Source organism: Myotis daubentonii, chromosome 5, assembly GCF_963259705.1.
Source record: "Myotis daubentonii chromosome 5, mMyoDau2.1, whole genome shotgun sequence".
NCBI lineage: Eukaryota > Metazoa > Chordata > Mammalia > Chiroptera > Vespertilionidae > Myotis > Myotis daubentonii.
Genome location: NC_081844.1, coordinates 51662797 through 51676306, shown reverse-complemented (window position 1 = coordinate 51676306; position 13510 = coordinate 51662797). Strand labels below are relative to the sequence as shown.

Genomic DNA, 13510 nt, shown 5'->3' with positions numbered 1-13510 from the left:
CAGTGAAACAAATTTCAATAAATTCCATTTAACCCAAAATATCCAATATATTTTAAAATGTAATCAACATTTTAAAACTTATTAATAATTATTTGCCATTCTTTTTTTTTGTACTAAATCTTGGAAATCCATTATGTATTTCTTGCTTACAGAACATCTCAATTAATAATAGCCACAAGGTCAATATGGCTACCATTCACACTTCTGATCAATTATTTGCTCTCTTTCTTCCTTTAAAACACTTGCAGAAAAGGCTTTTAAAAAGCAACAATGAGGCAAGAGGAGTGCATTTACTATAAACAGCTGAAACTTAAAGGGAAGACACCCATGTTTACATGTATGTTAATGTAATGATACCTTCTTAATTCGTTCATGACTTTAAAAGCTTTCTTCACGTGCCAAGGATTCACTGTCACTGGGCAGTGTTTTTCAGTATTATCATCTTTTGAATCGACAGGCTTCTGATGACCCTGCTTTGTGCATCTGTACATAAAAGAAAAGAACAAAAAAACAGAAAAAGACCTTATTAAAGATAATTTAGTTTAGGCTTATCAGGCTGCAAGAGATACAGTGAATGCACCCTCCCACACTTCTTTAGAAGTCTCACGGTATAGTATATGCCAGTGTAGGATTAAGAACTTCCTGAAGGTCACTATGAATTTAACAAAAAAGTGGGTAATTACCTCCCTGGTATCAAAGCTCTGTCAAAGATGAGCACCAAAAATTCAGTAAACGTGGTTCAGCAGACACCTCCAAATAAAACGCTAAGAAATGATCTCCTCTGTTGGATAACTTGGTAAATGATAGAGCCGAGTAAGAGGCATGTCTGACTCTCAAGCTCATTCTTTTCATTAAGGTTCCACATCCTCTCCTGCATTTAGCAATGAATATTTAATTTCTTATTTAAATTTATAATTTTTAAGAACACAAGGCCATATTGGTATTACTGTATAAATTATTCTTCAGAGACTTGGAAGCCAAAAAATAGCAAATAAAATCAGGGTACCCAGGGAGGAGGTGAAATTAAGTGCTAATGGACACAAGGGAACTTTGATAAAATGGCTGTACAACTTTAGAAATTTACTAAAAATCACTGAAGTATATACAATTATGTGGGTGAATTTTATGACATGTAAATAATATCTCAGTAAATTCATTAAGTAAAAAAATCAGGATACCAAATTAAGCCTTACAAAATCTCTCTCTCTATATATATATATATGTACTGTGTGTGTACGTGTGTGTGTGTGTGTGTGTGTGTGTGTGTCATTAGTTATTGTTGTATTTCTCTTCATAACTCTTTCCTGACACATTTCTGAAAGGCTGGTTCATTTTTTAAAATGTTATCTTTCATTAATTCATTCAGCAAATATTTTTTGCTGGCCCACTAGGTACCAAGCGCTGTTCTAGGCTCTTGGAATACATCAGTAAACAAAATGAAGATCCCTGTCCTCACAGAGCTTGGAGTCTACTGTATGGGGTTGGGAGAGGGGGGAGATACACATAACAAATCATGAAAGCATGAGGCACGTTAGACAATGATAAGAGCTGGGGAAATAAGAAAAGGGGCAAGGTAAAGAGAGTCAGGAGTACATAGTGAGACCAGGACTGGGGCAGGCAGGGACAGGGGAGTGCAGATCATGTAGGGCCTCGTAGGACATTGTAAGAACTTTGGCTTTTACCCTGGAGTGAAATGGGGAAGCATTGCAGAAGAGTGACACAATCCAACTTATATTTTCAAAGGATCATTTTGGCTGCTGGTTGGGAATAGTCTATATGGGTAGAAGATGAAAGGGGGGGAAGCTATTTAGGAGAGTAATGCAGTGGGAGATGAAAGTCACTCAGAGCAGGGTAGTAGTTGTGGAGACAGGAGCAGTGATGAGAAGTGGCTCAGTTCTGACATATTTTAAAGGTAGTGTCAATAAGATTTGTTCGTAAGATGCAAGATTTGCTCACATATGGCATGTCAATAAAGTCAGAATGACTCCAAGGTTTTTGGCCTGAGCAACTGGAAGGATTGAGTTTCTGTTTACTGGATGGGGAAGGCTGTAAGGAGAACCGGTTTACAGGTAAGAGGATGAAGAACTCAGCTTTAAACATGTTGGTTATAAGATATCAGACCTTGAAGTGAAGATGTCAAAAAGATTTCAGATGGATACTGGAGCCTAGAATTAGAGAGAAAAATCTAGCTGCAGACAGCAATGTGAACATCATTGATTGCCTAGATCAGCGATTTCCAACCTTATTTGTTGGGAGCCATTAGAGATATTGGCTTAGACAAAGCCATCTTAAGAATTATAAGTTTCTGGTTCCTCCAGAAACTCCTAATTACCAGAAACTACGTATGTCCTGAGGTTTGGTCAACAGCTAAAGATAACCATCCTATACCCTGAAGCAACTACCTGAGCCTGCTACAACCCTGCTGATAAGCTAATAGGCTTCTCCACCCACCCCCCATCCCTAAAACAGTATATATCCTGCCATTGTGAGAATAAAGTTGGAGGCTTGATCAGGACTTGTCTTGCCTCCATTCCTTCGTGTCCCTTGTTTGTTTCATTCTCCTAGGGTGTCTCTGCGTTCCCCCGTTGTTGTCCCGCGGGTCGGGGCACTTATTCATCTCATGGCACACATAAACTAACTAGAGGCCTGGTGCACAAATTCATGCATGGGTAAGGCCTATGGGGGGTGGGGAGGGGGGCCCAGCCAGCTAGGGGGAGGGGCCATGTGATGTTGGCAGGCCAGCCAGGGGGAGGGGCTGCGGGAGGCTGGCCAGCAGGGGGGGAGGGGCCACGGGAGGTTGGCTGTGGGAGCACACAGACCACCAGGGGGCAGCTCCTGTGTTAAGTGTCTGCCCCCTGGTGGTGAGTGTGCATCATAGCAACTGGTTGACTAGTGGCTTAGGCTTTTATATAGATTACTAAAATTCTGTAGCACACCAAAACATATATTTTTTGCCAATCTGAACAAAAAATAGGTATAATTTTGATCATTCACATGGGATGGTTTTGTTGTGTTTGGTGTTGTCATTGCTTTTATCTGATAATCTAGCAGAAAAAGAGGTCAGTTCCCCTACCTAGTCAGGTATTGCATGTTTTCAAAATTCTTCCAGCACACCAGTTGAAAATCACTGACCTAGACGGTACAGGAAGCCATGAAACTCAAGCACTCAAACATTCAGGTAACCTCCAACATGAACCACGTTATCCTTGCTCATTTCCACATGCCTCCAGAATCCACACTGAGACGGCTGATTATTCCAGAGCTTACTTACTAGAAGTGAGCATCAGTCCTGCTTCCCCACCATGTGAGAGTTTTTAAAGGGGCCTTACAAATGACTTTGTGCAGGGCACTACATCCAGTGGATGAACCCACAGCTGGAGTGCACTCTACTCCCTGTGGCCTCTCGTGTGTGTGAGTGTGTGAGTATGTGCGTGTGTGTGTGTGTGTGTGTGTGTGTGTGTAGAGGGATGAGTTACACCTGGCCTAAGAAAAAGTCTAGAAGCCAAAAGATGGCAGAACATCTAGATCTGGTGAGGTGGCTGAGGATATACTTTATGGTATAAGAAATACTCTCAGAATGCGACCTCCCTTCTTTCTTTCGTAAAGAAAACAGTAGGAAAAAGGAGAAATGTGTAGATATATGTAACCTATACAAACTGACCATGTAACCCTGAATGTCCAGACATAGAACAATTTAGTAATATTTACATTGGCTTCTAGTTTAATAATTTGGAGTTTACAACACAGAGAAAATATAACATTGAGGATCAGCAAACTATCATAGAAAGTTTTTCAGAAAATGCTCAGAATAGAAGCAAAAGCAACTCTGCCCTAGAAAGAATATCATTAAGAGTCAAGAATGCTTCTATTTACTTAAGAAATTAGAAATTAAGACTTCTAGTATTAGAGAATTAACTTTAATTAGCTACCACACAACCAATAATGTTTATATTGATGCTTTCTTAAAGCTATTTTCAGCTCCCGCTTTCTTTATGTATTCCAGAAGCTCTGCAAAGAAAAGGCTTTATTCAAATGCTTAAAGAAATAAGTAAGAAATAACATTAAAATTTTTTTAGTGTTCTTTGTACTGACAGCCACTTAAAAAGACAGCATCCTGCTGCACAAGTCTACTTCTGCAACACGAAAGCCCTTTCCATAGTTTCCCATTTCCTATGTTTTGTGTTAGATGGTCTCTCATTCAGAAATAGAAATGAGCAACAGAAAATTACACTTCATGTCTAAAACTATAGATGTGGGAAATGAGCAGATAAGTGGTAGGTGACATTTTAAGTTATACCATTGTAAATGTAGAATTACATCTTGTCCCTGCTTCCATTGCTCTTCATTCTGAGAACTGTCTTCTTTAAAAATGTCTGGAGGAGATACTTTTCCAAGGTTTTCACTTTTAAGTCTTTCCCTAACTCTACATTCCATAATCAATCTTAAAATTATCCAATGGTCTATTGTTACAAAACATACCCTCTCCCTTCCTCTCTGAAATATATATATATGTTTTAAAAATGTTAATGTCTGCCCTAGACATGTAAGAACTTGAACTATACCTTCAGTATATAGAGTTTTAGGATTGAATATGAAGCATCTTGTGAGATTAGCAAAAACTCCTATCCAGACACATGTTTTAACACCTTACAGACAACATCAAAATAATGCCACTGAAGAGTTCAGTGTAATATATATATCGCTAAAAGTTTCCTTCTCAGAGCTGGAAAGGAAACATCTAGAAAAAGTGGAAATGCCCAATGTTACTAAAATGGATTAGCCCTTGGCCTAGGCAGTTTGGCTCAATGGCTAGAGCGTTGGCCTGCAGACTGAAGGGTCCCAGGTTCAATTCTGGTCAAGGGCACATGCCCAGGATGCGAGCTAGATCCCCATCAGGGGGTGTGCAGGAGGCAGCCGATCAATTATTTTTTGTCATCATTGATGTTTCTATCTCTTTCTCCCCCTCCCTTCCTCTCTGAAATGAATAAAAATATTTTTTAAAATAAATAAAATGGATAGCCCTTAAGGCAGAGTACTGAACCTCTTGGTGGACAGAGGAAGATATTACATGCCACCCCTCTTCAGACCCCCAGGACTTGGCTGTGTGGCTTTCTGGTAAGTTGTGGGGAAGCTTTGGCAGGAGGAGGTGGTTGGGATGTCTGAGGTGAAGAGGTTGATGGAAGCTGGAGCATAATTGCTCTCAGACAGAACAATAGAGCTGTATAAAGCTCTGCTTCAGTTGAACTCGGCTCTCTCTCCTTCTTTCCCTCCCACCTACATGACAAACAGAGTACAATCAGGCACTTTTTGTCCCTGACGGTGCCTATTACCAGGAAAGGGGCCAGGGTAAAAACATACCTTATGCAAGATCATTCTTATTTTAAAGAATATGTTATACACAATTAACAAAGCACTGTCAGAGTGGGATATTTATGAGGTTCTACAAGAGAAGGAGGTTGATGAGTCATTTCAAACATTTTCATGTCTTTTATCACTCATATTTCTGATATTGTTTTGCCACCTTTCCTAGTATTGCCATCACTTGACTGGTAAGCGAGGGCAGCAACATGACTTGGCAATTCAGTTGAATGGGCTACATTTTCCAGCACTTGAGTGCAAAGGCACGAGAAGAGGGCCAGAATCAGCTGGATGGCCTGGATTGTACTCCTGCCTGAGCCAAATGCTAACCAACTGACCTTGGATTAATTACTCAGCCTCTCTGGGCTTCAGACTGTTTGTTTATTAAAAAAAAAAAAAAAAGGTTTTGTTGTTCCACAAATATGTCTAATGTAAACCATAACCTGAAAGTCAAAGGTAGTAACACCTCCCCTACTTGCCTCAGGGAGCTATCCAAGCACTAAACACTACGGAATGTAAACAGAGTTCAGAGGAAAAATGTTAAAGTGGGGAGCTAAACAGAATGTGGAGATACGTTTTTATGGATTTTATTGGTCTTCCTCATCCTTAATTGCAATAGTCAATTAAAATTATTAGTAATACTCCAGATAACCACCACTGTTAGTAAATCAAGGAGGTAAGCCCGGACTAGATGCCTACTGCAGGCTCGGTACTCAGCAGGGGAAGGGATATAAAGGGGGCTGAACACAGCAGCACTCTCCAGTTACCATCTAACTGGGGAGGCACATCTGAAACCATCGAGGAAGGGCACAAGTTAGTATACAGGTGCAAGATTACAGGCTACTAATTATAAATACCATTGGAATGCAAAGAGCTGGAACGCGTTGAAGGAAATGGGGCTCCAACTCAGTTATTTTAACTGGGGGCAGATAAAGTCTGGCATCTCCTGGCTTGTGATAAGGCAGATTTTGAACACATAAGATATGGCCCAAATGATGGAGGGCTGTGACTACCTGGCTGAGATAGCTGGTTTTGACATCACTCCAAGATATTGGAGGGGGGGGGGGGGGGGTCAAATAGTAGGTGGACTAAAAGGTGAGGAGAGAAGACAGAGCTCAATAGGAGAAAAATCAGGTATCAAGTGATGAAATCTGTTCATTAAAATAGTAGCAGTCAGAATGGACACTTGAAACCAAGGCTCGACAGCTCCTGGAAGCTGATAAGATGCGGAGGGTGATGAGAGAAATCAAAGGCCATTCCAAGGATCTGGGAGGACTGATTATTCCACGGCATAAGTAGAGATGTTAGAAAGGGAAATCAGCTGGAGAACAAAAATTATGAACTCAGCTCTAGAAATGTTAAATCTGAAATATGAGCTAAGAGTAGATTCAAGTCTGAAGCACAGCTCTTGAGCCCAGTCTTAAGAAACAGATGGAGCCACAACTTAGCAATTAATAGTTGATTGAAAAGAAGACTTGGCCAAGGCCTACATCTGTGAGGAACAGCTACTGCCAATGAACAGTAACAGAAGAGAAGCCACGGAAGACAAAAAAGTGACCCACAGAGAGAGATTAGAGTCCCAGTTTCTCCTCTAGGATAAGCTTGGGAAAGCAATTTAACCTCTAAAAACAGATAATTAAAAGAGACCTGCCCAGCTGGTGTGGCTCAGCAGTTGAGCATCGACCCAGGAACCAAGAGGTCGCTGGTTCGAGTCTTGGTCAGGGCACATGCCTGGGTTGCAGGCTCGATCCCCGGTGTGGGGTGTGCAGATGGCAGCCTATTGATATATTCCTTTCTCTCATCGATGTTTCTATCTCTCTATCCTCCTTCCTCTCTCTAAAAAGCAATAAAAGTATATCCTATATAATAAAAGCCTGATATGCAAATTGACCAAACAGCAGAACAACCGGTGGAACGACCAGTCACTATTATGTGCACTGACCACCAGGGGGCAGACACTCAATGCAGGAGCTGTCCCCAGCCCACAGGCCAGCCAAGGCCGGTGCCAGCGTGGCGGGCCCCCCGATGGCCCCGCCAGTCACCCCACAGATCAGCCCTGATCGCCTGCCCGGCCTAGGGACCCTACCTGTACACGAATTTCGTGCACCGGACCTCTAGTTTTAAATAAATAAATTTGTGAAGAACAATTTAAAAAATTATAGGACCCACACTACAAGGTAGGTCATTGATAAGATTAAATGAAATAAAATAATAAAATAAAGTAAATCACATTTAGCAACTTAAAAACCAGAAGAGAAACCAAGAAAAGGTAATGTCATGGAAAGCAAGGGCTTGTTTTGCGATGTAGAATCAGTGAAAAGAACTGGTCCAAAAAATACATTAGCAAATGCCAAAAGTCTGAAATGAAAAAGTACATAAGACAAAGTATATTAACTCACCCTACGGTAATTGTATTATATATTTGTTCCCTATCAGTTTCAACCACGAGGAAAAGGACTTTGTTTTGTTTTCTGAGTTATTCCCAAAGCCAGGTCATAGTAGGTACCCAATAAATCTGAACAAAACCTGAACCCTCTCATTTTGAACAGTAGATACATTTAGAATTTGGAAGAATTCTACCGAAAAGCATTCTGAAAGGCAATTTTCAATTCTTCATATCACCTTGATCTTAAGAAAGAAGTTGAGTTGTTTTCATAAACACTCCTGGTGCAGTTCCATAACAATCACAGATGAGTAAATTTAGAGTCACCTTCACAAAAGCATACTTATTAATATTTATTAAATGCCTACTAAGTGCACTAGAAAATATTAATCAGAAACAAGAGGTTTTGGGGGGTTTTTGGTGGGAGGTGTAGCAGTGATTTTTCCAGTATCAGAAAATTTTAATACTACATAAATGCTACTATTCCAGAACCCACTTCTCAAGTTCCCAAATGCAGATAGAAATTTTCTTTATATATTACACTTCCTTCAATACGCAAGGATTCATTTGTCTTCTTTCAACATTACCTAAGTATTTTAAAGATTTTTGTCTTTGAGGAGGTTCACCAAAATCTGAGAGATGCCCAATTTACTTAGGACTAGTTAAAAAAAAAAAAAAAAACTAGTTAAACTTTTATAGCCAGAGGGCTATACAAGACAAACAAATGGATATTGGGATAACCAATGGCGAAGTTCCAAATTCACAAAAATTGAATCTTAGAATTAGAAACAGCATTAAAGGTCATTTGGTCCAGTGGATCACAAATGTCAGACTTCAATGAACTTTCAACAGGACTGTGACAAAATGAGGCCGATGTAGTAAGTTTTCATAAAACTAAATTTATTCCACCTAAGAACTATCCTTTATTCTGAGATTATATCCGTCTTTGAATTGGGAAGGGGTACTAAAATGTCCTTTCTTTTACAAAAAGATGATAGCTGATCAGTAGTTTATCAATAATTTCTTTACTTGGCAAAACAAAAACAAAAAAACTCAGCAATTCTATGTTGGACTTCAATTTTACAATCTTCTCCTGCTTAAATCCCTTAGAACACAGTCAACAAGATGTTTGCCAACCTATGCTTGAACACCTCCAAAGTTCAAGTGTGTCCAGTGATGCGGAATCGACTGAAAAAAGATATGGTTGCACCTGAAGCATGTTTGCTTAGATTTGAGAAGGAAAAGCAAAAAAACCAGGTCTGTAGAGAGAAAGTCAACTTGTACAAGAAGAGCCAGTAGGAAAACAAAGGCCAAGAAAACTGTTCAGTGAGGGGAAGTCAAGGATGAACTGTGAACTCTGAAAGTTAAAATATAGAAAACATTCCTGAGATCGGGGCTTATCAGTTTACATTTCCTTTTGCACATCTCAGTTTATGGCCTGAAACTCCTTTACTAATTTACACCTAATTTTTAGTTGCACACCTTTCCGATTCTGAGGCACATGTCCCATGGTCACACTACCGCCCAGAATTCAAAAGGCAACAGCATCTAAATACTATGTGTACTCAAGGATGCAAAAACACAATAAGCAGAGATATTAAAGCCCAATAACAATCAATATGAAAATCGAAAAAGATGATGAGTGGAAAAAGGAGAAGAAATCAAAACCTAATTTCAACAAGCCCATAGTGAAGGAACAAGGGAGCCTGGGCAGAGTCACCTCCATTCCTCCGAGACAATATGCCAACAGGCAAAAAGAGAACAAGGTGGGATTTGAAAGCAATGTAAAACTGACGGTTAAGAGAGAAGTATGAGCAAAAGTGCCACACACAGTGCCAGACAGAGAGACGGGCATTCTAATATTTGCAGAATGAATGAAATAATAAACAAACACTTGCACAGAGGGGATCTCAGTCCCTGGTTCCCATCATCCAAAGCACTTTAAGCCCACGTCAAACATCTTTCTTTGCCTTAAAGCCCAGGCTACAAATCTAACCTTATGAAAAGCTAAGCCCTCCCAATAACGTTCACCGGCCTCTGTCCTGGTCTAGCTCTAGCCCAGTGAGGCCCGAAGAAACTGCTTCCCGAAGACACTGCCCGCATTTCTCAAACCCAGCATCCGTGGCACAGAGCAGGAGGAAAAAACAAGTTAGTGGGAGTGGAAGCAAACAGGCCAGGGGGCGGAGGGAGCCTATTTCTGATTTACAGAGAGGCAAACAGCACTCTCAGGGACTCTGCAATGACAGTTAATCCTCGATAGTCCAGGTGAAAATACAACCTATTTGTATTTATTATTAAATGAACAGAACCAAGGCAAAAGTCTCACCAACTCTGGCCACCCGTGATTTAAAGAAGTTTTAACAATGCTTTCATCACTGTGGGCATTCCAGGTTTTCCATGACCTCTCAGCCTATCATTGTTCCAGCACTATTAATGGAGTCTCAATACCAAAGAATTGTGCAAGACACCAAAACTATTACTAGCTGATCCTTCCTAGATTCCATTGATCAACATTTGCACGCAAATATCTATTTCTTTTTTTTTTAATTACAGTTTACATTTAGTATTGTTATGTATTAGTTTCAAATGTACAGCATAGTGGTTAGACCAGCGGTTCTCAACCTGTGGGTCGTGACCCCTTTGGGGGTCGAACGACCCTTTCACAGGGGTCACCTAAGACCATCGGAAAACACATATATAATTACAAATTCCTTTTGTGATTAATCACTATGCTTTAATTATGTTCAATTTGTAACAATGAAATTGGGGGTCACCACAACATGAGGAACTGTATTAAAGGGTCGCGACGTTAGGAAGGTTGAGAACCACTGGGTTAGACCATCATACACTTTACAAAGTATCCCCCCTCACCCCCAGTCATTTTTTATTATTTCTATTTAAATCATTGTTTATGTCTCTACTCCCTCCCTCCAGAACCTGCTTTTCCACACCCATTCTTTTCACCTGCATTCTAAAATCGTCTTGTTCTTTCCCTTAAAAAAAAAAAAGTTTTTAAATATTTTTATTAATTTCAAATTAAGGATGGGAGAGGGAGAGAGGGATAGAAACATCAATGATGAGATTCATCCATAGGCTGACTCCTGCATGCCCCTCACTGGGTATGTGCCCATACCGAAATCAAATCGTGACCACCTGGTTCGTGGGTCAATACTCAACCACTGAGCCACACCGGTAGGGCTTTCTCTTTCCTTGAGGCCCCTCTGCTTGAAAAGCAAAAAGGGATTGTAGAGAACTGATGTAAAGGGGGCAGCTTTGCCACAGAAAACATCTACACGGTTTATTGCACATACCATGTGTTGTCTACATACAGGTAGCATTTCCTGCCTTATGTGCCTCTAAGCCTGGACATAACTTGTGCTGGTGCTGTGCTGACACTGCTGCTGTTCACAATCCACCATCATGCTTCCTAGGAGCCAGGAACTTTCCTGAACCTGCTAAGGAACAAAACCAGACCACAGAGCCCTCAAAGCCACAGTGATCATGAAGCAACTGAGCCCTCATTTCTACCAGCCCACGAGGGTCAATTCAAGAGGCTTTATCATCTGCGCCTCAGATCCCCATCACCTGTTCCACTCAAGCTAACAATGCCATGAGGCACTTTTAGAACATTGTAATTCCAGAACCCTGTTAGCTCTCCTAAAAGGATTCAGCATCAAAAAAAAAAAAAAAAAATTATTCAGCACAAGCCTAATATCCATATTTTGGCTGGAATGCTACCAAATAATAATCACAAGAGGCTGATAAGGCACAACTGCCATGGAACGAAGCTGGCCAAATCGAGGTAAAAACAAAACAAAACAAAAAAAACCGTAAGACTCCATGAATAAACTCTCATGAAAAGGTAAGCCGTTCTTCAGAATGAGGTGTGTCTGCGGTTTTGAAAAGTCAGATTCAATGGGCTCTTGTTCCTTCATAAAGGTTCAACAAAAGGAAAGCGAATCAAATCTGAAAATTTCAAAACTCGGGGATTTCTAGTTCACTTTTACCAAAATGTTAAAAAATAAAATAAAATAAAATCGTGTACTCAATCATGTAACATCTCCCCTATAACTGTCCAGCTGTTATCATGTCTAAGAAGTAATTCTGTTGTAGGCGATCTTGAATGGATCTGGGTACCAAGAAAAAAGACACCTGTGCCCGGCAGGGCGCTCCACTACTGATGTGTCCAGGGCGCCAAGGCAACAGAAGATGCTCTGATTTCGGGATACGATCTTCTGCAGCGCCCGGGAAAAGAGGTCACATGCCCCGGGCCGCCAAGGCTCCTCGGCTCATTCTACTAGAAATTCGGAGAAGCCAGCAACCTGAGACCCATTCATGGAGACGCCGGGCGCCTGGCACTTGCCAGCAGCCTTCTGCCGGCGGACTCCCGAGCATCACCTCTCCCTCCCCTAGAAAGGGGTCGGGCACCTGCAGCCCGTGCATCTCAGGGAGGCACACGCGGGGGGCAGCGCCCCCAGGCACAGCCCCAGCCCGAACCCCCTTTTCGCCGGGGACCGGGAAGACCCTCCCAGGAAATCCCGGGCAGCGCGGTAAGTCACCGCCGGGCCGGGCTGAGTTTCCGTCCGCGCCCGCCTGGGGACTGCGGGCACCGCGCCTCGTCACGCCCCGCAGCTCCCACCGCCCGCCGCCCCCGGCGTCGGCTCCCCCGCGGCTCCCGGCGTCCAACGCCGGCGAGCACCGGGCGGCCGTCCCCGAGCAGCGCCCGCGATCGGCGACACGTGCCGCAGCGGCGCCTTATCCGCAGCGGCACAGCCCGCCCGGCCGCTCACTCACGCGGGAGGCAGCGGCGGCGTCTCCATTGTGGCTCCTCTCGGGCTTCAGAACGCAGGCACCGACCGCCGCCGCCAGCACCATTCCAGCCGCGGACGCCGGCACTGCCCGCCCGCCGAGCCGCGTTCCATCCGCCCCGGAGGGGGAGCCGCTCGCCTCACCGGGCGCCACCACCTGCGGCGGCGGCCCCCGCGGCCATGGCCCGCTCGGCCGGGCGCGCTCCGTCTGACTGCGCGGCTCCCGCGCTCGCCCGAGTGCGGGGCGGCGGCGGCGACGGGGGGACGGGCGGGCGGGTGCGCGGGCTCGGCCACTTCCGGGTTCGGCCCCGCCGGCGCCGACGCCGTGACGGGACGGCGGTGCGGCCTCCCGCGGCGGCCGAGGACCCCTCCCTCGGCGCCTCCCCTTCCTCCTCCTCCTCCTCCTCCTGCTGCTGCTGGGGCCACGCGGGCGTGGCGGGCGCTGCCGGCGGGGCGGGGCGGGGCGGGGCGCCTGCGGTGGGATCTGTGGGTCACCCGGCTGGGAAGCTAGGAAACTGGAGGTGGGGTGTTGTCTGTGCAGGAAAAGGGCGCCCGAAAGCACAGCCTAAGCTCTCGCTGTCCGCTGACTGCTCTGCTTCACACGCTGGTTCACATTATTCTCTTTTGATGTGAGCCTGTGCCCAGGGAGGTGGGAAGGCTAAGCATAACCAACCAAAATCCCTCTGCAAATGGTGGCACTGAGGCAAGAAGAAGAATTTGCCTAAGGAAGCTGGGCCTCCTTCCTCCGTACGCGATCCACTCGCGTGAAGTGAGCACCTGCTCAGCAAGGTCTCCATACCCGGGGTACCATGGAGAGCAGAGCCAGGTCTGCCGGTGTGGAGAGCTGGCCATCTAGACCGATAAGAGAGACAAAACGATGCCTACGATGAAGAGTGAAGAGATGTGAAGAGATGGGGTGCTGTTTTAGGAGTGCTCAGGGGAGGCCTCTCAAAGGATAACA

At 43.8% G+C, this 13510-nt stretch overlaps 1 protein-coding gene across 3 annotated transcripts in view; it reads right to left on the bottom strand.

Moving 5' to 3' along the window:
- The window catches only part of KLHL2 (kelch like family member 2), an 80470-nt gene extending 67613 nt beyond the window's left edge, over positions 1-12857 (bottom strand). Inside the window, exons 1-2 of one of the 3 annotated variants that reach the window (XM_059697773.1) lie at positions 12536-12857; positions 358-483 (exon numbers count right to left, since the gene is read on the bottom strand). In XM_059697773.1, coding sequence (XP_059553756.1) covers positions 358-483; positions 12536-12561 — 152 coding nt within the window. In that variant the 5' untranslated portion in view covers positions 12562-12857. Of the gene's footprint in view, positions 1-357; positions 484-12535 lie in introns of those variants that run through there. The other 2 variants (XM_059697772.1, XM_059697774.1) reach the window with 2 other exon arrangements.
- Between the last annotated feature and the right edge of the window lie 653 nt (positions 12858-13510).